We start from the raw sequence: 27029 nt of genomic DNA, 5'->3' as shown, positions 1-27029 counted from the left end.
CATTCCCCTATCTGTACATTATGCCCTGAATCTATTCTACCACGCCCAGAAATCTGCTCCTTTTATTCTCTGTCCCCAACGCATTAGACGACCAGTTTTGATAGCCTAAAGCCGTACCCTTATCCTACTCCTCCTCTGTTCCTCGGGTGATGTGGAGGTTAACCCAGGCCCTGCGTGTCCCCAGGCACTCTCATTTGTTGACTTCTGTAACCGAAAAAGCCTTGGTTTCATGCATGTTAACATCAGAAGCCTCTTCCCTAAGTTTGTTTTACTCATTGCTTTAGCACAATAAGCCAACCCCGATGTCCATGCCATGTCTGAATCCTGGCTTAGCAAGGCCACCAAAAATTCTGAGATTTCCATCCCCAACTACAACATTTTCCGTCAAGATAGAACTGCCAAAGGGGGAGGAGTTGCAATCTACTGCAAAGATAGCTTGCAAAGTTCTGTCACACTTTCCAGGTCTATGCCCAAACAGTTCGAGCTTCTAATTTTAAAAATTAATCTCTCCAGAAATAAGTCTCTCACTGTTTCCGCCTGTTATAGACCCCCCTCAGCTCCCAGCTGTACCCTGGACACCATATGTGAATTGATTGCCCTTCATCTATCTTCAGAGTTCGTTCTGTTAGGTGACCTAAACTGGGGTATGCTTAACACCCCAGCAGGCCTTTCTAATCGACCTGGCCCGGGTATCCTGGAAGGATATTGACCTTAGCCCGTCAGTCGAGGATGCCTGGTCGTTCTTTAAAAGTAATCTCCTCACCATCTTAAATAAGCATGCCCCTTTCAAAAAATGTAGAACTAAGAACAGATATAGCCCTTGGTTCACTCCAGACCTGACTGCCCTCGACCAGCACAAAAACATCCTGTGGTGGACTGCAATAGCATCGAATTGTCCCCGCGATATGCAAGCGGATGGGTCTTCAGGGGACGTCGCGATGGAGGAGCCTGTTGAAACCCCCTCTGGCGGATTACGTCGGTAGACCAGTCGTGATGGATCGGCGGGCTCGGTGTCGGCAGTAAAAGGGGTCCAGGCCAATTGGCAAAATAGGTATTGTAGCCCAAGGAGTGGCTGATGGACCTCTTCAGCTAAGATGGGCCTAGCACGAGGCTAGTTCCAGAATAACTGGTGCTTGCTTCGGGACAGAGACGTTAGCCAGGAGTAGCCACTCGGATAGCAGCTAGCTAGCTGCGATGATCCAGGTGAAAAGATTCAGAGCTTGCGGTAGGAATCCGGAGATGTGGAGATTTGGTGGAGAAAAAGCAGTCTGGTATGCTCTGGGTTGAATCGCGCTGTGCAGACTGGCAGGAGTTGACCGGGCTAAGGTTAGCTGATGACCGCTAGCAGTGGCTAACTGACTACTAGCTAGTAGCTAGTTAGCAGGCTAGCTTCTGTTGGGGGTTCCGATTCTAAAGTATAGAAAATAGCAGATCCATACCACATTGGGCGAGGCGGGTTGCAGAAGAGTATGTTGAAATTGACGTTAAAAATATATACGAAATATATACGAAGAAAAAAAAGATATATACATGGGACACGACAAGACAAAAACATCTGAACTGCTACGCCATCTTGGCGCTTAAATGTAGCAAGCATGCCGGCAGACTCGGAAGAGGCTGCTGAGAGCAACAGTCTAGAACTGTCGTCTGAGTTATGAGGGCAAATGCTAATCTTGCTAGCTGTGGCGTTATCATTATCTTGGGATTCAACAAAGTTTTGGTCATCCTTCTTGCCTCTCGGCCGGAGGTCCATGGCTCTTTGGGAAGGTAAGTACTTAACAGTTTATCTGCCGACGTTATAATATTGTTTCAACGTTGTTATTTAGGTAATAGTAGGATCATTTTGAAGAGCTCGGTTTGTTAACGTCTGCTCAGCTCCGCGGCATCACGTGCTCCCCATATTTTGATTTCTTTAACACTTTTTTGGTGACTACATGATTCCATAAGACATGAAGGTCAGTCAATCCAGAAAAGTTCAAGAACTTTGAACATTTCTTCCAGTGTAGTTGCAAAAACCATCAAGCGCTATGATGAAACTGGCTCTCATGAGGACCACCACAGGAAAGGAAGACCCAGAGTTACCCATGCTGCAGAGGATAAGTTGGGTTGCCTGGTTTGTAAATGTGTTTAAGCTGTATCACTGCCATTTAGTGGCCAAAATACTTGAACGATACAATATTTGGTTCAGGACACCAGCACTGCAGGTGGCGTTAAATTACCATTATCAGCTTTATTCTTTTTTTTAACACAAAAGAAGAAGGAAATTGACTACTTCAAAATGGAGATAGCCTCAATGTTGCTGTCATAGATGCCATAATAGGACAGATACAGTATATTACAAAATCATCCATCCATACAAGGCCTAATACAACATTTTGTGCAGTGTGTGTGTGTGTGTGTGTGCGTGTGGATAAAAAGAAAAAGGCATATTTCCTCTCGACCATGAACAATAAAGTAAACTTTATATTTGTTGCGTCAGCCGTCGTGCATCATAAAACACTGTTGCACACTCAATAAAGATTCAGAGGTTTACCTTCCTTAAGAAGTAGCAATCACAGCACAAGTCATTTTGGCCTTGTTCTCCGTACTTGCTTTTTACACACACACACACACACACACACACACACACACACACACACACACACACACACACACACACACACACACACTGGGGGGAGATGTTTGTGGGTTAATAACTCATTGACTCTGATTAAGGTAGAGGAAACGGGTTGTTATTAAGACCAGCGCCCAAACATTCCTCCAGGAATTGGGTTTGTGAGCCGTGGGGTACACATCATATGGCACTGCACTGCGGACCAGAGTTACGAGATGCATTTGAGCTAAGTAGGAAGAAGAAATAGAACAGAAGCTTGAAAATAATACTTTATCTCTGCCTATAAATACTTTATCTGTGCCTATTTGAGCTTGACTGGCTTAATAACCTAATAGAAACTTCCCAAAATTGCAAACCCTGCCCAACTGGCACGCCAGGCAGACTCAAGCAAAAAACGTATTGCAAGAAGTATTTGAAAATAGGTATTTGACCCAGGTCTGCTACAATGATAGATATTGAGCTCTGAACAGCTTGTAGGATGAGAAAGCACACACACACACACACGCACCAGAGGGGATGGGCGGGGGGGAGTGGATCTCCAGGAAGGGGATTCGGAGGGCGGTGGGTGCTCTCCTTGCGACCTCTGCATCTCCGTTGTTAAGCAGCAGGTCCACAATCTCCTGGGTCCACGTGGTTCCTGAGAGACAGGAAAGGTAGAGGGGCCAATTGAAATATAATTACCAGAAGTGTAACGGCTTTCGTCAGTTGAAGGAGAGGAGGACCAAAGCGCAGCGTGGAATGTATCCATATTTATTAGAATACTTCTTCAAATACGAACAAAACAATAAACAAATGAAAACCAACGAAGCTACAGTCCTGAACTAGAGAACATAAAACACATGAACGCACGAACAGGAACAATCACCCACAAACCAACAGTGAAAAACAGGCTACCTTAATATGGTTCCCAATCAGAGACAATGACAAACACCTGCCTCTGATTGAGAACCATATTAGGCCAAACAACAAACCCAACATAGAAACACAAAACATAGAATGCCCACCCAGCTCACGTCCTGACCAACTAAACAAAGACTAAACAAAGGAAATAAGGTCAGGAACGTGACAGTACCCCCCCCCCCCCCCCGCCACCCCAAGGTGCGGAATCCGGCCGCAAAACCTGAACCTATAGGGGAGGGTCTGCGTGGGCATCTGTCCACGGTGGCGGCTCTGGCGCTGGACGTGGCCCCCACCCCACCATAGTTAATCCTCGCTTCCGTGGCCTCCTCTTAATGGCGACCCTCCAAATTAACCCCACTGGACTGATGGGCGCCTCTGGACGGAGGGGCAGCTCCGGACTGAGGGGCAGCTCCGGACTGAGGGGCAGCTCCGGACTGAGGGGCAGCTCCGGACTGAGGGGCAGCTCCGGACTGAGGGGCAGCTCCGGACTGAGGGGCAGCTCCGGACTGAGGGGCAGCTCCGGACTGAGGGGCAGCTCATGACTGAGGGGCAGCTCCGGACTGAGGGGCAGCTCATGACTGAGGGGCAGCTCATGACTGAGGGGCAGCTCATGACTGAGGGGCAGCTCATGACTGGCGGGCGGCTCAGGCAGCTCCTGACTGGCGGGCGGCTCAGGCAGCTCCTGACTGGCGGGCGGCTCAGGCAGCTCCTGACTGGCGGGCGGCTCAGGCAGCTCCTGACTGGCGGGCGGCTCAGGCAGCTCCTGACTGGCGGGCGGCTCAGGCAGCTCCTGACTGGCGGGCGGCTCAGGCAGCTCCTGACTGACGGGCAGCGCAGGCGGCGCTGGGCAGACGGCAGACTCTGGCCTGCTGAGGCGTACAGTAGGCCTGGTGCGTGGTGCCGGAACTGGTGGTACCGGGCTAAGGACACGCACCTCAAGGCTAGTGCGGGGAGCAGCAACAGGGCGTACAGGGCTCTGGAGACGCACAGGAAGCCTGGTGCGTGGTGTTGGCACTGGTGGTACTGGACTGGGGCGAGGAGGTGGCACCGGATATACCGGACCGTGAAGGCGTACTGGAGCTCTTGAGCACCGAGCCTGCCCAACCTTACCTGGTTGAATGCTCCCCGTAGCCAGGCCAGTGCGGCGAGGTGGAATAGCCCGCACTAGGCTGTGCTGGCGAACCGGGGACACCATGCGTAAGGCTGGTGCCATGTACGCCGGCCCGAGGAGACGCACTGGAGACCAGATGCGTTGAGCCGGCTTCATGGCACCTGGCTCAATGCCCACTCTAGCCCGGCCGATACGTGGAGCTGGGATGTACCGCACCGGGCTATGCACACGTACAGGAGACACCGTGCGCTCATCCGCATAACACGGTGTCTGCCCGTACTCTCGCTCTCCACGGTAAGCCCGGGATGTTGGCGCAGGTCTCCTACCTGACTTCGCCACACTCCCCTTTAGCCCCCTCCCCAAGACATTTTTGGGGTTTCCTCTCGGGCTTCCTTGCCAACCGTGTTCCCTCAACACCGGTTCCCTTTCGCAGCTGCCTCCGCTCTCCTAGCTGCCTCCACCTGTTCCCATGGAAGGCGATCCTTTCCAGCCAGGATCTCCTCCCATGTGTAGCAACCCTTTCCGTCCAACACGTCTTCCCAAATCCATTCCTCCTGACATCGCTGCTGCCGCTGGTGCCCGTTACCACGCTGCTTGGTCCGAGTTTGGTGGGTGATTCTGTAACGGCTTTCGTCGGTTGAAGGAGAGGAGGACCAAAGCGCAGCGTGGTATGTATCCATATTTATTAGAATACTTCTTCAAATACGAACAAAACAATAAACAAACGAAAACCAACGAAGCTACAGTCCTGAACTAGAGAACATAAAACACATGAACGCACGAACAGGAACAATCACCCACAAACCAACAGTGAAAAACAGGCTACCTTAATATGGTTCCCAATCAGAGACAATGACAAACACCTGCCTCTGATTGAGAACCATATTAGGCCAAACAACAAACCCAACATAGAAACACAAAACATAGAATGCCCACCCAGCTCACATCCTGACCAACTAAACAAAGACTAAACAAAGGAAATAAGGTCAGGAACGTGACAAGAAGCCCCTCAGACCACGGCAAGTTGACTGGAACATTCATGGGTACTGCCAACAGTCCACCTATCACGGAAGATTGACTTGAATGAGAATGTCCATTCTAGTAATTCTATTTCTTTGGAATTTACATTACTCCAGGGGTATGCAGTGGACATTCCAAACCAGTGGCCAGTACAATGAATGTGTTCTCCCACTCCAAAATACCCACATGAAAAAAGAATTATATGGTGTAAATATTGTAGTATTCACTGTAGTGTTTTTGCGGACTTTACTGTAGTATTCACTGTAGTGATTTTGCGGACATTCTGTTGTATTTACAGTTTACTATAGTTTAAATACTGTAGTAAAAAAACTGTAGTATATAATATATGAATTACTGTAGTGCTTTTTTGGACTGTAGTATACTGTAGTATTTATGTAGCATTTTTGCAGACTGTAGTATACTGTGTATTTTAATATATACTGTGGACATTAATATAGAATTTACTATAGTGTTTTTGTTTTATTATCTTTGACATAGAAGTTGGGGCTTTAACCTTCAGGAAATGTACAGGACAAATACTTAAAGAGCCCATTTTCCATAACCTGTAGGTAGGACTGGGGTCTGAATGAATAGTTAAGAGCTTCTGCTCTTTTCTATAACCTGTAAGTAACACAATATATGGTCTATACTTGGCATATACAGGTAACTGCCAAAATAATGGGAACACTTATGTAAATTAGGGATGCAAAGTATATTGAAAGCAGGTGCTTCCAGAGAGGTGTGTGAGGTAATTAAACAATCAACATCACGCTTACGGTCATGTATAAAAATAGTCAGTGCTATCAGGGATCCTTGGGACATCCCTGCCCCAGTGGTGTAAAGTACTTAAGTAAAAATACTTTAAAGTACAACTTTTTTTGGTATCTGTACTTTACTTTACTATTTTTTATTTTTGACTACTTTTACTTTTACTCCACTACAGTCCTACTTTTTACTCTTTCCTTGACACCCAAAAGTACTTGTTACATTTTGAATTCTTAGCAGGACAGGAAACTGGTCCAATTCACTCACTTATCAAGAAAACATCCCTGGTCATCTCTACTGCCTCTGATCTGGCGGACTCACACAAATGCTTTGTTTGTAAATTATGTCGGAGTGTTGGAGTTTGCCCCTGGCTATCCGCAGGGGTGGATACGTTACTTTCTAAATGTAATCCATTACAGTTACTAGTTACCTGTCCAAAATTGTAATCAGTAATGGAACTTTTGGATTACCCCAAACTCAGTAACGTAATCTGATTACATTCGGTTACTTTTAGATTACTTTCCCATTAAGGGGCATTAGAAGAAGACAAAAATGTATGTTACCAATTGAACAACATCTATTGCAGGATAAATCAATGTTAAAGTTTACATAGCTGGCTAAATATTTATGTTAAATTTTACTTTATGGGTTGTTTATGTAGGCTTCTTCTAACCCATTGCTTTCCACTACAAATAATAATACGATATATCCATCCATATATATAAAATGTATTTGTCAAAAAATGTAACAACTACAGATTGCCTCTTTTAAGTCTGTCAAAAGTGTGCGAGTTTAAACATGTGTCCATTAGGTCTGTGGATTTTTTTATTTATTAGCATGAATTAGATTGAGCAATAAAAGCCCCACTTTTTTCCATAGGCTGGGATCCACACTATGCAGCTGTTGCAAGAGCGCATTTTTCACTGGCTGTCTGGTTTAAAAAAAATGATTGATAGGCAGTTTAAACATCTTGAAATTAACCATTATTGAGTTCAAATACACATTTAGATTTGTGAACAGCCATCCACAACAACCACTATCCGTATGGCACAAATAGTTAAATGAGAGAGCTGCAGTGTGATTCACATCAATGCGCTTTGTAGATATCAATAATAAGTGATATCCATATCGCCGTAGACTACACCACTGCTGTCATTCTTACCTCCAAGCCTTCATTTAAATTGGATAATCTTTGGATGCCAACAGCAGTCGTACCATTGGAAGACATACCTTGGACTGTAGCCTAGAAAAGCCTGTTCCTGCGCTATTCCCGCAATCGGTCAAACACATTTGGTGTGTTAGTGATCTCTGACTTGTGTTCAGACTCGCTCAGGTGGAACAAACTTAAATCTGCGCCTTTTTTCAATGCTGCTTTGAATGTCATTGAGAAAACAGAGAAGTGTCAAATATTTATTTCTCGCATTTAAAAGTAATCCTTGAAGTAATCATCTCGTTTTTCAAAAGTACCTGTGATCTGATTACAATATTTTTGCTGGTAATGTAACGGATTACAGTTACCGTTTTTTGTAAACCCTTACATGTAACGGATTCGTTACTCCCCATCCCTGGCTATCTGTAAATTAAAAAAACAAGAAAATCATGTTGTCTGGTTTGCTTAAAATGTCAACTTCAATGGGGTAGGAATATCCCAAGGATCCCGGATAGTATGGACCATAAATAAATGCTGGGCAGTCCATTATTTTGGCTACCATGGCTATACCCCAATAGTATGACAATTCCCCTTTATTACAGACATAAATACTCCTCCCTCCTCAGATGATCCCACAGGTGAAGATGTGGAGGTCCTGGACTGGCATGGTTACACGTGGTCTGCAGTTGTAAGGCCGGTTGGCTGTACTGCAAAAATCTCTAAAACAACGTTGGAGGCGGCTTATGGTAGAGAAATTAACATTCAATTATCTGGCAACAACTCTGTTGGACATTCCTGCAGTCAGTGTAACGGATGTGAAATGGCTAGCTAGTTAGCGGTGGTGCGCCCTAGCAGCCTTTCAGTCGGTTACGTCACTTGCTCTGAAACCTAGAAGTAGTGGTTCCCCTTGCTCTGCAAGGGCCGCGGCTTTTGTGGAGCGATGGGTAATGATGCTTCGTGGGTGACTGTTGTTGATGTGTGCAGAGGGTCCCTGGTTCGCGCCCGGGTCGGGGCGAGGGGACGGACTAAAGTTAAACTGTTATATCAGCATCCCAATTGCACGCTCCCTCAACATGAGACATCTGTGGCATTGTGTTGTGTAATAAAACAGCACATTTTAGAGTGGCCAATTGTTGTCCCCAGCACAAGGTGCACCTGTGTAATGATCATGCTGTTTAATCAGCTTTTTGGTTTGCCACACCTGTCAGGTGGAAGGATTATTTTGGCAAAGGAGAAATGCTCACTAACAGGGATGTATTTAACAAATGTGTGCTTAAAATGGGAACAACACTTTACATGTTGCATTTATATTTTTGTTCAGTATAGAATCAATACCAAGGTGCATTGAAGCTGTTCTGGCTTGTGGTGGCCCAACGACCTATGAAGACACTTGATGTTGGTGTTTCCTTTATTTTGTCAGTTACCTGTATGTTTCTCACTTATGGGTGGCACAAATTGAGATATGGGGGAGGGAAATAGGCAGGGTATACGCAAATGAAATACTGTAGTATTACTATAATAAAACAACTGTAGTTTTTCTGCGGGCTGTAAGGTTTTTGCGAACATTACTGTAGTACAGTGTTATTCTTTTACCTATTTTACGTAGTAAGTACTACACAAGATCAAGGGATACTACAGTGTGAAGTATAGTATTGTACAGTATACTACAGAATCATATAGTAAATACTGTAGTATTCTATAGAAAAGTATTTTTTCATGTGGGTAGTCTTCTGTTGAGATACTGTAACTCCACGACGTCTCCCAGGTTAAGAAGATCAAGCTATGAACCACAATCCAAAATCAATGAAAAGGATAAGCACCTTTTTGTTTTCAGGATTCGCTGTGCTTTTTGAGGCATATAGCTAGCACTGGAGGCACCTTCATTTGGGAGGACGGGCTCATAGTAATGGCTGGAATGGAATTATTGGAACAGTATCAAACACATGATTTACATGCGTTTGACACCATTCCATTAACTCCATTCCAGCCATTATTATGTCCTCCCCTCACCAGCCTCCTGTGAAGCTAGCTCTAGACAACCGATGCCGTGGTGTGTGGACTCATCTTGGCGTTCGACTACTTTTAAGGTCTCAAAGTATCTGACAAACGTTGATTTCATACTTGTCCCTTTGATCTAGCCTGGTTAAACCAGACTGGACCCTATGACCGCATCATTCTGGTTTAACCAGGCTACCTTTAATCATCTGTGAATGACAAAATGACAAAATAAATAACCTCTTTCCAGTTACCTGCTTTGGGGTAGGTGGCAATGAGGAGATCGGAGGGATCGGGGCGGAAGGCCTGGATAGAGTCCCAGTTGTGGACAATGTGGCACATGAGAGGGACCCCTTGGATCTTGATCAGGGGGAAGCGGTGGAATGCGTCACCCGCTGCCATGATGGCCTCGCTAAACGACAGCTCTTCTGTCCCAGCCATGACTTCAAATTCCTCCACGAGGAAGCAGAACCGCAAGCAGACCACAAGGAGACCAAGAGAAGACCACAGGGAGCCCAAGAACGTAAAAGTGTTTAAGTCCGGTATTCTGCTTATCTTCTTGGAGTGGTTGGTCCTCTTTGTCAGTATGCACAGTACGTTGACTTGCTTGTTCTTCTCTCTGTATCACTCTAGCTTTCTAACTTCTCTCTCTCTATGCAAGATCTCTCACTTTTCTTTTGTTTATCCTAAATAGCTTTCTCTGTATCTCTTGTCTTCTGAAGACGTGAAAAGCACAGAAGAGCATACGGGATCTGTCTCTACCTTAGCTGCTGTAGATTACGGTGTCTGCTCTCAAACTGGTCTTTCTCTCTCTCTCTCTCTCTCTCTCTCTCTCTGTCTGTCTGTCTGTCTGTCTGTCTGTCTGTCTGTCTGTCTGTCTGTCTGTCTGTCTGTCTGTCTGTCTGTCTGTCTGTCTGTCTGTCTGATTTGACAATATGATCTTACTCCCTTCTTACTATCCCTATCTCCTAGAATATTTGTCTAGGTCCAAAGTGTTCTCTCCCTTCTCCTACTCTGTTTTTAACCTCCTCTCTCTGGCTGAGTGCTGTCTGCCTGCTCTGAGCTCTATCCCGGTGTAAGCCATTCGGACTTCCTATACTAAAAGTGCCCTTATGTAACTCCCCAGGCCAGACTGAATTCCACTTTTTTTTTTATACCAGTGAATCTGGAGTTCGAGGGAGGGACAAGGGAGTGTCTAGAACTATCTGTTCCAAACAGAGAAGTTAGCCAAATATCCCTTCGGCTATTTACTTCCTAAGTAAAATTAGGTTGCTATAGTATAACTAAGAAATAAACAAAAGACAGCACAAGAATATTTGATTGACATAGATTAGTTTAATTAGATAAGTATTCACTTTTTATATTATGGCTGCTTTAAAATTCCATTGTTCTTTGTCTAATCTCCTGCTCACACACACATTTTACAGATCCCTTGGATGCCCTCTTATGAAACGTTGAAGCCTGCTAGTTTGCAAACACTCCCTAAAGTTAGTTAACTTTGGACTTAAGTCCTATAGTTGTCTAGTCTTGTGAGCCAATGACTGGAGCAACAGGACTCACGCACTTTGGCAGTCAACATTCTTTCACAAAAGTCTGCTCTCATGTGTCCGTACTCACACTGCATTGTTGAAATATATCCACATGCACAAGACATAGTTCAATGTCTTATATATAAAAAGAGTGTAAGTTCTGTAACTCAACATCAAGTAATAAAAGCAGAATTAACAACAGTAAGTTTAGAGGGAGACTAAACAAAATACTGTTGCTTACATGCAGGATATGAATGTTGAAGAGCTTTAGCAAATATGAATACAACATTAAATAATTTGGTACCTCTTGCATTACATTTGAGTTAAGTAACCAAAAAAAAAAAGTTTTAGAATTATTATTATTATATATTTTTTTTTTACTAAAACAAGTTTACATCTTTACATTCAGGACATGTAAACCAAAACGTAATATTCTGCGTTAGTTAAACACACAGCAACCGACAACCGAACGGTGCCGTTGAATGTTAATTAATTTCTCCTTAGAGGCCCTGCTTTTTGGAATGCTGCTGACCATCTCGCTCCAGCAGATACACACTGGTCCCAGAAGTGGCTGCGATCAGGCCTGTCCACTTCCCCGCCAGACACACGGACGAGCCGAACACGGCCGAGGAAAGGCCCAGCAACCTGGACTCAGTCTGAGTGGGAAGGGAGAGGGAGAGGAGGGAGAGCAAGGGGGAGAAATAGAAAGAGGGAGGGTGAGGAGGAGGAAGAAGGGGAGGAAGAGTAAAAGAGAGACAAATAAAGACAGAAATAGAAAGAGGTGGTTTAAGAATATTAGATTTCTATGAATTCATAATTATATAAATTTCTTCATTGTTGATTTGAACAAATATATGTATTTCCATGCATTAATAGGACAAAGAAGTGCCATTGATTACCAGAGCAGAACAATGGTGAAGGACCTTGATGTGATTACATTGAGCAGTGTCACCGGCCACATCATCATGATGATGCAAAAAGCATCATATAATGCAAAACGCATCATTCCAATATCTTGAAAACTTGACTGCTGACACGCAAAACATTTTGGGACTGTATTATCAGTGGACTAATGAAAAAAAAAGGGATTTTCTTTTGAGTGGATTGTCCCTTTAACCTTTGATTGATGGAGCCATTTTCTTTTTTACTATAACATCAGAGGGTATAACAACAACATGCTGTAGGAGGAAGGTAAACAGTTGCTAGCTAAGAGGTGCCCATTGTAAAATGGCAAGTAAACTGTTGAGTGCCATTTTTGGTTTATAAAGTGCAAAAATAAATATTTTATCTCTTCTCTCAGTTTTGCTTATTGTACACTGCTCAAAAAAATAAAGGGAACACTTAAACAACACAATGTAACTCCAAGTCAATCACACTTCTGTGAAATCAAACTGTCCATGCACATTTGTGGCCTGCTGGAGGTCATTTTGCAGGGCTCTGGCAGTGCTACTCCTTGCACAAAGGCGGAGGTAGCGGTCCTGCTTCTGGGTTGTTGCCCTCCTACGGCCTCCTCCACCTCTCCTGATGTACTGGCCTGTCTCCTGGTAGCGCCTCCATGCTCTGGACACTACGCTGTCAGACACAGCAAACCTTCTTGCCACAGCTCGCATTGATGTGCCATCCTGGATGAGCTGCACTACCTGAGCCACTTGTGTGGGTTGTAGACTCCGTCTCATGTTACCACTAGAGTGAGAGCACCGCCAGCATTCAAAAGTGACCAAAACATCAGCCAGGAAGCATAGGAACTGAGAAGTGGTCTGTGGTCACCACCTGCAGAATCACTCCTTTATTGGGGGTGTCTTGCTAATTGCCTATAATTTCCACCTGTTGTCTATTCCATTTGCACAACAGCATGTGCAATTTATTGTCAATCAGTGTTGCTTCCTAAGTGGACAGTTTGATTTCACAGAAGTGTGATTGACTTGGAGTTACATTGTGTTGTTTAAGTGTTCCCTTTATTTTTTTGAGCAGTGTATAATCGACTCACCGCACAATAATAGGCTTGAACAAAGGTGCAAGACATCTTACTTCACAAGAATTCCTACATAATTATAAACTTTGCTACTTTATACTGTACCTAAAATACCAATATACTAACCGTCATAGTCCACCGGTTGATGACTCTCAGCATATTTGATTGGCTCCCAGCGGCCACGATATGATCCTGGCCAAGCCAATGGCATGTGTAGATCTGTGTGAACAACAATTTGACACAAGCACTTTTAGAACAAATCATTCCAGAACGGGTCTTTGGGTGTCCCAATGGGATAACCCGTTGAAGAACCCTTGTGTTTTCCTGGTAGAACCTTTTTGGTTCCATGTAGAACCCTGTGTGGAAAGGGTTCTACATGGAATCGAAAACGGTTGTACCTGGAACCCAAAAAGGGTTATTCAAAGGGCTCTCCCATGGGGACAGCCGAAAAACCTGATTAAGTTCTAGATATAACCTTTGGAATAGTAGTTGAGGTTTAGATCATTTTTTGTGTGGCTATATTGATGGACTCACTTTGCTCTCTCCTTGGTAGTCATGTGGCACTTCAGTCACTTTCTGACCTGAGACATAATCCCAGATCTAAAAGAGAGAGAGAAAGAGTGCAAGAGAGAGATAAGTATGCACGCTATGCATATGCATGCATTGCAGCTGTCTTGTCTGCACCCACTTTGGCACCCAAATGTCCCAATACATTGTGTAATAACCTATAGTTTTAGGGTCATGTCCTGGTATCAATATGGAGATAATAATCACATTGATTAAAATAGGAAAACAATTGTTAACGTTTGTGTAAAGTTACAGTACCTGAACTGAGGGAAAACAATTTTGTATTAAGATGACAATAATAATATGTTGTCAAAGTCAGAGACAATGATTGCAGGATTATGTGACTTACTGTAACTAGACAGATCTCTAACCTTTAACCATGAGAAAAAGGTTACCCTAAACCTCTCAGTATGTACTGAATAAAATCTGATTACTTCTGGATGACTATCCTTGGTTAGCCTGCAACTGCCTTCTCAGTTTATGCTGCAAACAGATACACTGCGTATACAAAACATGAGAACACCTGCTCTTTTCATGACATAGACTGACCAGGTGAATCCAGGTGAAAGGTACAGTATGATCCCTTATTGATGTCACTTGTTAAATCCACTTCAATCAGTGTAGATGAAGGGGAGGAGACAGGTCAAACAAGGATTTCTAAGCCTTGAGACAATTGAGACATGGATTGTTTATGTGTGCCATTAAGAGGGTGAATGGGAAAGACAAAAAAATGTAAGTGCCTTTGAACATGGTACTGTGTGGTAGTGGGTGCCAGGTGCACCAGTTTGTGTCAAGAACTGCAACGCTGCTAGGTTTTTCATGCTCAACAGTTTCCCGTGTGCATCAAGAATGGTGCACCACCCTAAGGACATCCAGCCAACTTCACACAACTGTGGGAAGCATTGGATTCAACATGGGCCAGCATCCCTGTGGAACGCTTTCGACGCCTTGTAGAGTCCATTCCCTGACAAATTGAGGCTGTTCTGAGGGCAAAAGGGGGGGGGGGTGTTCCTTATGTTTGGTATATTCAGTGTAAATTCAATCTCTAAATAACCCTCCAGCAATCTTGGCCGTCACTATCTGGACAAGTATAAACCCAACCTATTTCTCTTCTTAAAATCTGATTTGAAACCTAACCCTAACCTTAATCCTAACCCTAAACACACTGCTAACCTTATGCCTAACCCTATTCTTAAATTAAGACCAAAAAGCTTATTTTTGTTTTCATACATTTTAACCATATACACTGTAGCTAGTGGGAACCATCAATCTTGTGCAAGTGCTGGTTCAACTTCCTCCTGCATCTTCTTGATTTACTGGCGTCACGGCCAAGAGGTCAGCTGCACTGTCAATTTCCAGTGAAAGCTTTCCCAACCCACATTTTATTTTAAATAATTATTTTAAATACTATAACAGTTTAGTACACTGTTTCCCAACTCTGGTCCTTGAGTACCCCCAACAGTACATATTTCTGTTGTGGCCCTAGACAAGCACACCTGATTCTACTCGTCAAATAATCATCAAGCCCTTGACAAGTTGAATCAAGTGTTTTTTATTCAATTTTTTACTGTAATATGTCTGCACATTTTTCAAAAGTTATCTGGGCTGTGACTTAATTTTTGTATTCTGATTACGTCATCCCTGTTACATGTAATCCGTTACTACCCAACCCTGTTTGTTTGTTGCTGTTGTTGTCACCTCGAGTGCGTTGTCCTTCCTCCAGGAGCCAGACAGGATGTGATTGACAGCTGGGTCGATCTGAAGCGTGTCACCACACACGTGAGGACCCGAAAGCATCCTAAAAGCAGGGTAGACAAAGATAATGCCTGATAAAATCTGTCCATGGCTAATCTGGATGCATACACCATAATCCTGACGCATAAACCATAATGATTGAAGACAAATAAAACAATTACAGTTTTACCTGACAGAGTGCTGCTGTCTGGTATCCCAAAACTGTGAGAAGACAAATATTATCAGACAGATGTTTTAAATAAATTGAATTAATTGAATTGAATGACTTTCACTGGAAAAATAGCCTTGCTTGCCACGGCAGTTTCTAAATTGATCTCCTAAAACAGGGGTGTCAAACGAAATTCCTGGAGGGCCATGTGTCTGCATGTTAGCACTCCTACCTTGTACTTCATTGATCAACTAATGTCATTGTCACCGCTCTAGGTCTTAACTGAATATGAATTTACAATAAATAACATAAATAACAAAAGCCAACAGATACACGGCCCTCCAGGAATCGAGTTTGACACCCCTGTCCTAGAACAAATGTTAGAATGCGGTCTCTAGTTACTAGACCAGACTAGTGTTTACAAACCACAAATCAAGCTTTTTAAGATTTTGGGATTTTATACAGTAAACTGCAATTGTTACCTGTATGGTGTTGTCCCAACCCCCAGAGATGAATTCTCTCTCCATCTCTGGGTGAAAAGTCACTGCGAAAACCCGAAAACAATGTCCATCCATAACTGTTCTTGTGGAGCTGAAAATAAAATGGTGGAAAATAAATACTGGTTGAAACAACGACCTAAAGTGACTCAAAATGTGTTTATTTTGTAAAGGAAGATCGGAGTTCCAACCTTAGCACATATTTTGTATTTATTTGACAGCACACTGGAATAGACAGATGAGAAGTGCTAAAACAGAATTAGCACCCACTTCGCTAGGAGTATATTTGGTCCGGGGTCAGGGGGCTAACCACAACACCAGACTCAGGCACACTAAAATGTTTTATTTTAAATAATGATAAAATTGTCATAATGTTCCACATCAGGAAAAAAATCTATTGTAGAAAATTTGGTTTTCAGGGATTACTAATGTTTTACCCACCTGGCCTTGCAGGTCATCAGTCTCTGGTGAGTGGAGAGGTCATACAGATGAATGGCTGAGTCGGACCCCCCTGTGGCTGCTTTCTCTCCAGAGGGAGAGACGGAGAGAGAGAGGGTCTGTCTCTGTCCACCTCCTCCCTCTCCACCTCCAGTCTCCCCCACGTCTCTCACCCCCCACAAACACTCTCCTCCCCACACGTACCAGCTCCTCACAATGCCGCTGGCATCTCGAGAAAGCGACACAGGAGAGAAGGAGTTGGTAATTGTCCATTTCAGTACAGAGGAGAATCCTTATTTCTCCCATTGACATCGATGCATGATTATGTGTTAGTTAGTGGGATTCACCACACACAGTGCCTAGGGAAAGTACTCACACCCTTGCAGTTTTCACATTTTGCTGCTGTTAAGGAATTTAGCCTCAGCTGCAGCCCCACGCTAGGGAATACTGTGTGTGCGCTGAAGCTGAAAGCTAGATTGTGTCACTGGCGGTCGGGGGGGGGAACTTCATGCAGAGCTAACCATCAATGACTGGGTTTGTCTGTGGTCTGGGATCCAGGAGACCCAAAGTACGAAACATACTGTACATGAAATAGATACTTTTATAGTTTTCTGTATATTAGAGAATCCCAATGATGCATGTCTATCAATAGCGCTCTTTCAATCGGTCTATTTCAGTACAACATACTATGGGGAGTCGCACTCTCGCTGCTTCGGTTGAAGGATATACAATCATGCCTGACAAGGCCACCTTCCACAGGTGATAAGCATGAGGCTCGGATTCATTCCTTCAATTATTCCTTTCTTCACGTCGGTGTGAACAAGAACGATTCACGCTAGTAAAACAAACAATTGGAAAACTAGATTGTTTTATAGTGGTAGAGTGTGCTCAGCCCCTGGACGTTGTGTGCTGAATTTTGTACTTGTTTTCATAAGTCTTCTAATCACAAACAATTACTTATTCTTCAATTTGTTGGTGCAATGAGTAATATGGCTAAGAAAACGACAGAGACGACGATGGCTACAAGCTGGGTTCGGGGTCGAGATCATGTCCCCAGTCATGTGACTATAACATTTCTCTGAAAGACACTCATGATCTATGTATAGATCTATGTATAGTTTGTCTTGGCTTGGAACACTCTCAGGCAGCCCTCGCTCGAACCATTCTCTGTGTGCATTGCCACATACTGCGTACAAACTCTTTGGAAAGATTTCTTGAGAAATCTTGGAAATACCGATGGTGACTTTCCTTTCCCGGATGCCGGCACCTCGGCCTAGCCGAGGTGCAGGAAGCAGAGTTGGATTGGTGGTCGGAGCAAAGGACTTGTCTAACTGGGCGTGGGGTATGTGGTGGCTGCCCGCTCCCAACCTGGCTCCTGTGCGCTCTGGGGTATGGGAGGCTACTCGAAGAGATAGCGCCAACACTGCAGTAATACCTAGCAATAAAAAATGTAAAACAACTCACATAATCCAAATATTATTACATGTTTTTATTAAGAAATATCAGAACGATGTTAGAGACTGGAATACAAATATATACATAAATATATATATACATATAATGTATATAAACATATCAACATATAATGGTGTGTATAGACAGTATACGTACAACATTAGTTATATAGGATGAGACATGACTAGAATAAAGTATTTAGAGTGCATTTGGAAAGTATTCAGACCCCTTGACTTTTTCCACATTTTGTTACGTTACAGCCTTATTAAAAAATGTATGATTTTTTCCCCCCTGTGACGACCCTCCCACTCTGTCTGCCGTATTCTCTCTTTGTTCTTGTTTCCTTATTAGGATGCCGGTGGGCGGAGTTGGGAGGGTCGTCAGCTACATGGGAAACACCTGGGCCCACTGTCATAGGATAAATGCACCACTTCCCCATTCATGGAAAAGACTCTCTCCAGGCAGACACCTTGATAGATTTGTTTGTGTTTCTTGGTGGTTTTTTGGTTGTTTGTTTTAGCATCTTTCAACACCCTGCATTATCACATTCATGCATGCAAAACACTCACTTACACTACTGATTACACACACCATTGTATATTATACTTAGTTACTTTAGTTAATAAATATATATTTTGTTACTTCTTTTCTCCACGTTGTCTCCCTTTTGTTACGGGCTTTGAGCCGGTTCGTGACAAGTGGGGGCTCGTCCGGGATAATTGAACGTATTGGTTTGGGAGAACGTGGAGGTACGTGTTTGGTTTGCATATTTTGTTTGAGTTTGATAGGCCCAGTATTGGTTGCCTTTGTTGTTTGGTTTGTGTGCTGCTTTGGAGAGAGTACATTGGTTAGTTTCCAGGGCCCTGCCCAGCCTGGAAACTCTTGTTCTACTTTCTGTTGGGACATCGGTCTGAGGTGAGTAATCGGCTGTGTACCTCAGTGGGAGATTTGGGTAGGGTAGTGGAACTTGCTACCTGGAGCTATAGCCTTTTACCCCTGATAGGCTTAGCGATGTGTTTCCTTTTTGGAATATGTTGGGCATGGTTAATGTTTGTTATTTTTGTGTGGTGTCTGTGGACTGAGCAGTTGTCTCGGGGGCACATCCGTGGCTTGGTGGAATCTGCCAGCGTGCTGGGGGGTTTATTACCTTGCCAGCGGGCTACAGTGCGTAAATACCCACCGCAAATCTGCACGAAGACTAGGGTTGAGTTATAGTAGGTTTTGGGGAAGCTCCGTATCTCATCTCTCTTCTGTGGTACTCAGGGTGATTGTCATTTCTTGGGTTGTGGTCTGGTGTGCTCAGCAGAGGGGAAGAGTGAGATTTTTTTTTTTTTTTTTTGTAACTATGGTGTCTTATGTAGATGAGTTCATTTGTTTTCCATCAGAGGAATTGTTAGAATTAGGTACTAAAGAACAGCTGTTGAAGATCGCTGAACACTACAAGGTTGAAATTAGTGATAAACGTCTAAAGAATTCTATTAGGTTGATATTGAAGGCCAATCTGATGGAGAGTGGTATTCTTGAAGTTACCACTGGGCCAGCCTCTGCTGAGGACTCTCCGTCTCCCCGTAACGTTACAATGGCCATTCCATTGGTTAGTCATGGTAGTCTTCTTTTTGAACAGCAGAAAGAACTGCTTCTGTTACAGCTGGAGCATGATCGTGAGAAGCTAGAGCATGATCGGCAGCATGATCATGAGAAACTGCAGCATGATCGTGAGAAGCTAGAGCATGATCGTGTAAAGTATGAAAAGGAATTAGCATTTAAACAAGATATGGAGATGGCTAAAATCAAGTTGCAACAAGAACGGATAGAGTTGATTAGGGAAGGAAAGATCTCAGGGGAGAGTTTGTTCTGGGAAGGTGACCCAGATTTACCTAGGGGTCGTTCCTCTTTTGGTCGTGCCCCGGACACATTTGATATTGTTGGGAACTTACGGTTATTGCCTCAGTTTAATGAAAAGGACCCTGAGACATTCTTTTCGTTGTTTGAGCGTGTTGCTGACGCTAGGAGTTGGCCTGATTCTGACCGCACTTTAATGTTGCAGTGTGTGTTGACTGGTAAAGCGCAGGAAGCATATTCAGCTCTTAGTGTACACGACAGTGCCAGTTATGATAAGGTTAAAATGGCTGTGTTACAGATTTATGAATTGGTCCCTGAGGCTTACCGCCAACGATTTAGAACTTTAAAAAGGGATGATAAACAGACTCATGTTGAGTTTGCGCGACAATTATCTTTACAGTTTAATCGCTGGTGTTCGGCTTCTGCAGTTGTGACTTTCCAAGGGCTGTGTGATCTGATTATGTTAGAGCAATTTAAGGACACAATCCCTGATCGTATTGTCACGTATATTAACGAACGAAAAGTAAAGAATGTCGCTGAAGCTGCGGTTTTGGCGGATGAGTATGTGTTGACTCACAAGTGTCTTTGCAGAGCCCCGTATTCGGAATGAGTGGGGGCGTTCGGATAGATTTGGGCTTCGCTCACCGAGATACTTTGGTTCACGGGCAGAGTTCAATTCAACTAGGGTTGAGCCTGACTCCCGTGGAAAAGCTGACTTTGGGCAAGAGTGTCACTACTGTCAAGGTTCAGGTCATTGGAAAAACGAATGTCCACTTCTCAGATCAAAGGGTGCTTACGCTAAATCTAAGCCTAACGCGTTAGCTGCGCCTGTTTTACATCAGTTCATTCATGACTCATTGCCTCAGGTCCAGGAGCATGTGAAAGTACATATTGATCCAGACTATTTACCTTTCATTACGGAAGGTTTTGTGTCAATGTTAGGAAGTAAGGACCTAGTGCCAGTGAAGATCCTGAGAGACACAGGTGCCTCTGAATCATTTGTGTTGGAGTCTGTGTTACCCTTTTCTGCTGAGACTGATTCAGGAAATAGTGTTCTAATTAGGGGAATAGGTTTGAACACTGTCAGTTCCATTGCATAAACTGATGTTGGATTGTGGGCTGGTGAAGGGTGAAGTTGTTGTGGGGGTGCGTCCTTCGTTGCCTATTGAGGGTATCGACGTTATCCTTGGGAATAACTTGGCTGGTGATCGTGTATGGCCTGTCGAGGTTCCATCTCTAGTTTCCATAAAGCCGTCAGTTGTTGAGATTCCTGATGAGAGTGTACAAAGCTCCCCAGAGATGTTCAGTGCGTGTGCAGTGACGCGTTCTATGAGCCGGGGCGAACTGGTCACTGTGCCGAATAATGAGAATACCACAAAGAAGTATGCCACTGCTTTCCCTGTTATTCCGTTATCTGTTACCCACTCAGATCTAATCAATGTGCAACAGACTGACCCCACATTAGAAGAGTTGCGTGACCAAATTGTGCCTGTGGAACAGTTGGGAGATGTCGCCCATGGCTATTTTCTCCAAGAGGATGTCCTGATGAGAAAGTGGGTGTCTCATGGTAGTTGTTTTCTGGGGGAGGCGATTAGTCAGGTTGTGGTACCAGTAAAGCTTCGTGAGTTGGTGTTGACAACTTCTCACAATGATGTTGCTGGACATATGGGTGTGAGGAAAACATACCATCGCATATTAAGACATTTCTTTTGGCCTAGATTAAAGCGGGATGTCTCTGATTTCATCAACTTGTCATACCTGTCAATTAACTGGTAAACCTAATCAAGCTATTAAGCCGGTACCACTGTTTCCTATTCCTGTACTCAGCCAACCTTTTGAGTATCTGGAAAAGACTCTCTCCAGTATATGGAAAAGACTCTCTCCAGGCAGACACCTTGATAGATTTGTTTGTGTTTCTTGGTGTTTTTTTGGTTGTTTGTTTTAGCATCTTTCAACACCCTGCATTATCACATTCATGCATGCAAAACACTCACTTACACTACTGATTACTGATTACACACACCATTGTATATTATACTTAGTTACTTTAGTTAATAAATATATATTTTGTTACTCCTTTTCTCCACGTTGTCTCCCTTTTGTTACGGGCTTTGAGCCGGTTCGTGACACCCCTCATCAGTCTAGAAACAATACCCCATAATGACAAAGCAAAAACAGTTTTTTGAAATCTTTACAAAATGTATAAAGAATAAAAACAGAAATATCACATTTACATACATATTCAGACCCTTTACTCAGTACTTTGTTGTAGCACCTTTGGCAATTACAGCCTCGAGTCTTCTTGGGTATGACGCTACAAACTTGGCACACCTGCATTTGGGGAGTTTCTCCCATTCCTGTCTGCAGATTGTCTCAAACTCTTTCAGGTTGGATGGGGAGCGTTACTGCACAGCTATTTTCAGGTTTCTCCAGAGATGTTTGATCGGATTCAAGTCCGGGCTCTGGCTGGGCCACTCTAGGACATTCAGAGACTTGTCTTGAAGCCACTCCTGTGTTGTCATGGCTGTGTGCTTCGGGTCGTTGTCATGTTGGAACGTGAACCTTCCCCAGTCTGAGGTCCTGAGCACTCTGGAGCAGGTTTCATCAAGGATCTCTCTGTACTTTGCTCCGTTCATCTTTGCCTCAATCCTGACTAGTCTCCCAGTCCCTGCCGCTGAAAAATATCCTCACAGCATGATGCTGCCACCATCATGCTTCACCGTAGAGATGGTGCCAGGTTTTCTCCAGACGTGACGCCTGGCATTCAGGCCAAAGAGTTCAATCTTGGTTTCATCAGACCAGAGAATCTTGTTTCATTGTCTGAGAGTCTTTAGGTGTCTTTTGGCAAACTCCAAGCGGGCTGTCATGTGTATTTTACTGAGGAGTGGATTCAGTCTGGCCAATCTACCATAAAGAACTGATGGTGGAGTGCTGCAAAGATGGTTATCCATCTGGAAGTTTTTCCCATCTCCACAGAGGAACTCTAGAGTTCTGTCAGAGTGACAATCGGGTTCTTGGTCACCTCCCTAAGGCCCTTCTCCCCCAGTTGCTCAGTTTGGCCAGGCGGCCTGCTCTAGGAAGAGTCTTGGTGGTTCCAAACTTCTTCCATTTAAGAATGATGGAGGCCACTGTGTTCTTGGAGACCTTCAATGCCACAGAAATTGTTTGGTACCCTTCCCCAGATCTGTGCCTCGAACACAATCCTGCCTTGGAGCTCTACAGATAATTCCTTCGACCTCATTGCTTGGTTTTTGCTCTGACATGCACTGTCAACTGTGGACCTTAAACTGTTGGGTTCTGAGAATATGAAAATATACTTATTCATGTCACTAATGGAGTGCTGTGGTTTAGACGGTCTACACCAGAAGTTAATGGTTATAGGAGAAAGGTACAGTGGGGCAAAAAAGTATTTAGTCAGCCACCAATTGTGCAAGTTCTCCCACTTAAAAAGATGAGAGAGGCCTGTAATTTTCATCATATGTACACTTCAACTATGACAGACAAAATGAGAAAAAAAAATCTTGAAAATCACATTGTAGGATTTTTAATGAATTTATTTGCAAATTATGGTGGAAAATAAGTATTTGGTCACCTATAAACAAGCAAGATTTCTGGCTCTCACAGCCCTGTAACTTTAAGAGGCTCCTCTGTCCTCCACTCGTTACCTGTATTAATGGCACCTGTTTGAACTTGTTATCAGTATAAAAGACACCTGTCCACAACCTCAAACAGTCACACTCCAAACTCCACTATGGCCAAGATCAAAGAGCTGTCAAAGGACACCAGAAACAAAATTGTAGACCTGCACCAGGCTGGAAAGACTGAATCTGCAATAGGTAAGCAGCTTGGTTTGAAGAAATCAACTGTGGGAGCAATTATTAGGAAATGGAAGACATACAAGACCACTGATAATCTCCCTCGATCTGGGGCTCCACGCAAGATCTCACCCCGTGGGGTCAAAATGATCACAAGAACAGTGAGCAAAAATCCCAGAACCACACGGGGGGACCTAGTGAATGACCTGCAGAGAGCTGGGACCAAAGTAACAAAGCCTACCATCAGTAACACACTACGCCGCCAGGGACTCAAATCCTGCAGTGCCAGACGTGTCCCCCTGCTTAAGCCAGTACATGTCCAGGCCCGTCTGAAGTTTGCTAGAGAGCATTTGGATGATCCAGAAGAAGATTGGGAGAATGTCATATGGTCAGATGAAACCAAAATATAACTTTTTTGGTAAAAACCCAACTCGTCGTGTTTGGAGGACAAAGAATGCTGAGTTGCATCCAAAGAACACCATACCTACTGTGAAGCATGGGGGTGGAAACATCATGCTTTGGGGCTGTTTTTCTGCAAAGGGACCAGGACGACTAATCCGTGTAAAGGACAGAATGAATGGGGCCATGTATCGTGAGATTTTGAGTGAAAACCTCCTTCCATCAGCAAGGGCATTGAAGATGAAACGTGGCTGGGTCTTTCAGCATGACAATGATCCCAAACACACCGCCCGGGCAACGAAGGAGTGGCTTCGCAAGAAGCATTTCAAGGTCCTGGAGTGGCCTAGCCAGTCTCCAGATCTCAACCCCATAGAAAATCTTTGGAGGGAGTTGAAAGTCCGTGTTGCCCAGCAACAGCCCCAAAACATCACTGCTCTAGAGGAGATCTGCATGGAGGAATGGGCCAAAATACCAGCAACAGTGTGTGAAAACCTTGTGAAGACTTACAGAAAACGTTTGACCTCTGTCATTGCCAACAAAGGGTATATAACAAAGTATTGAGATAAACTTTTGTTATTGACCAAATACTTATTTTCCACCATAATTTGCAAATACATTCATTAAAAATCCTACAATGTGATTTTCATTGCTGATTCCTGCCTGTAGCTCACTAGTCCCTATTAAGTGTTGTTAGGATTTGTGTTTATTGCACTATAACCCAATGCTATATCACATGTGATTGAATATTAGCAACTGTTGGCCTTGGCGCCTGGGTGTCTGTGTGTGTGTGTGCTGGAAGTAACAGTTAGCCCCAGATAAGTGTGCTGGGAAGCTGTGGTTAGCCTTGAGCGAGAACAGTGTGCTTTGTATGCAGGTGCAAATAGCTCAGACAATGTTGTTGCAGAGCTGTCTGACCTCAGTCTCTGGGGTGAGGGAGCGTAATCTGCACAGCAACAGCGCCGGACACCAAAGAGCGCCAAGAGGCTGGGACCAGTCTGAGCGCCGGCGATAGGCTGAGCAAAGTTTAAACCACGCTCAGCCTCTACTGTGATAGGGCAACAGACGGGTTGGAACTACGTCTGTCACAGTATAAGAACAGCTGTTTACTTACATCCTGCCAGTTCTCTGTTCTATCCTGCGAGGTGATACAGAGAACCCGTATATACGAAAATTGCATTTACCATTCATCGCTTGAGTTTAATAAAAATACTTAAAGTATATTCGGTGACTCTGAATCACATTTTGTCCTGATACCAGATTTGAATTGACGCAAATCCCTAATAGTGTCCAGTGATACAGGTTATGGGCTCTATGGGCGATTAGTTGTTGGTAGCGGAGTCGAGGGAACGAGCAGGGTTGGACACGACCACGCTATTATCCCACACACAGTCTTTGTGGTTCATATGATCCCTGAAATGAGCTGTCTGTTGTCAGCTCAATGCTTTTCATTCCTGGGAATTAGAGTCAATTATGATTCACCCCTGTATGTTAGAATAGAAGGGGTCAGTTTTTCAGAGCTGTCTCAGGGCTCTACGCTGACATTTTTACAAGAAGCACATGTGCTCCTATGTCAAAAAATGTAGGCTCACACAAATCAATTTAGGAGCACAATGAAAGTATTTGAGGAAGAGTGTTTTTATGATAAGAAATGACGAAAAGTGCATGAATAAACGTTTTGGGGAGTGTTCCACGCTCAATCAAGCACAATGTACCCTCAAATATTCAGTAATTTAGGTGAGACAAAAATGATCAGCTGCCCCTTTAAGGGGTGGGCTGTTAGCGTGGTGTGTCTGTCGAGATTCTCCAACATCTCTTCTCTTTGCTAATAGTTAAGCGAGCTCAAACTAACATTGACAAACAACCTAGCGTGTGACCAAAACGCTATAAATAGCCAAGAAACACGAGGACAAAGTCACACTTTAGTAGACTTTCGGGTAAATTCGACCAACTTCTATGCTAAAAATGAATCTTTCAGCCCTTCACTCACAGTGCACCCAGCCCCGTTGCTGCATGAGTGGTGGTATACCTTGCGCAGCAACAACAGTGCCAGTGCTGTAAGATTCATTTGATGGGATTCAGTTATTTTTGCGATTAGCTACCAGCTATGAGGCAAAACGTCAGAAATGTTTTGAAAATAGCTACGGCAGCATTTATTTTTGCTACAAATCACAACTTGCACATGTGCTCATACTTGTCTTTTTTAGTTTGCACACATCAATTTTTAGGCTCATTTGCGAGTAAAATAGCTACACTGTAGAGCCCTGTGTCTGTCCCATTCCCAGCTAGGTTATGTAATAAATACCATTTAAAATAACACAAGCATATTGCTATTACATTGTTATAACTAACTTCTTTCAAAACAGGGTTTCTCACAAACTCATTTCACAAGACACAGACCCACACACACCCAAAGACAGATGGCTGGCACAGACCTTTCATAAACACTGATAAGGCAGGAAAGGCCTTGATCAAAAGAGTGCTTGGGTCTGCATTTCACGAGATAATAAGACACACACACACATACCCAAGGACAGAGGGCTGACTACGCACACACAAAATCTCCTGCTTAGCTGAACATTTGATAACAAAGAACTTTTGCTATAAGACTCAGAAGGATGACGCCCAGCTCATCAGGACCAATCTGAGAAGACAACAACCTGTCCAGAACCAACCAAAGGACCAGAACTTCCAGACTCAACCTACTTTCTGTGTTGTATAAAATGTCTATGCATTCTGTTATCTGGGCTTTTTCTGGAGGTTCTCTATGAGCCAAAGGAACGAGACCGTATACGCTTGTACCAGATATCTTTACTCATAATTAAACTGTCGCTTGTCATACAATTTATCACCTTGTCTGAATCGATCCTTGACCGGCTCACCCTTCTCCATATCCAATTATCAACAGAAACTTGGTAAGCAGAGGATGGTTGTCTAGAGACCCGGTCCAGAGTGGTTGATTTGGGTGGGAGAGGGCGAGTTGGTGAAAGGACGGTTCACGGAGGACAGGTGAAATCTTTTGGGGGGGAGGACGACAGTTCTGCTCAACTCGGGAAACTG

At 43.9% G+C, this 27029-nt stretch overlaps 2 protein-coding genes across 2 annotated transcripts in view; both read right to left on the bottom strand.

The window, feature by feature from the left end:
• Positions 1-10675, bottom strand: part of sult1st6 (sulfotransferase family 1, cytosolic sulfotransferase 6) — a 49325-nt gene extending 38650 nt beyond the window's left edge. Inside the window, exons 1-2 of the mRNA XM_038991595.1 lie at positions 9810-10675; positions 3123-3251 (exon numbers count right to left, since the gene is read on the bottom strand). Coding sequence (XP_038847523.1) covers positions 3123-3251; positions 9810-9996 — 316 coding nt within the window. The 5' untranslated portion in view covers positions 9997-10675. The remainder of the gene's footprint in view (positions 1-3122; positions 3252-9809) is intronic.
• Positions 10676-10930: 255 nt separating this feature from the next.
• On the bottom strand, positions 10931-16544 carry LOC120045554 (U5 small nuclear ribonucleoprotein 40 kDa protein-like). The gene is made up of 7 exons (XM_038990456.1): positions 16465-16544; positions 16009-16117; positions 15548-15579; positions 15322-15421; positions 13591-13656; positions 13183-13275; positions 10931-11740 (listed from the first exon to the last, which is right to left on the bottom strand). The coding sequence occupies exons 1-7, from the start codon at positions 16479-16481 to the stop codon at positions 11585-11587; spliced, it is 573 nt and encodes a 190-aa protein (XP_038846384.1). The 5' UTR covers positions 16482-16544; the 3' UTR covers positions 10931-11584.
• Between the last annotated feature and the right edge of the window lie 10485 nt (positions 16545-27029).

Source organism: Salvelinus namaycush, chromosome 4, assembly GCF_016432855.1.
Source record: "Salvelinus namaycush isolate Seneca chromosome 4, SaNama_1.0, whole genome shotgun sequence".
NCBI classification, from domain to species: Eukaryota; Metazoa; Chordata; class Actinopteri; order Salmoniformes; family Salmonidae; genus Salvelinus; species Salvelinus namaycush.
The sequence above is the reverse complement of the archived record's forward strand: the minus strand, read 5'-3'. Positions and strand labels throughout refer to the sequence as shown.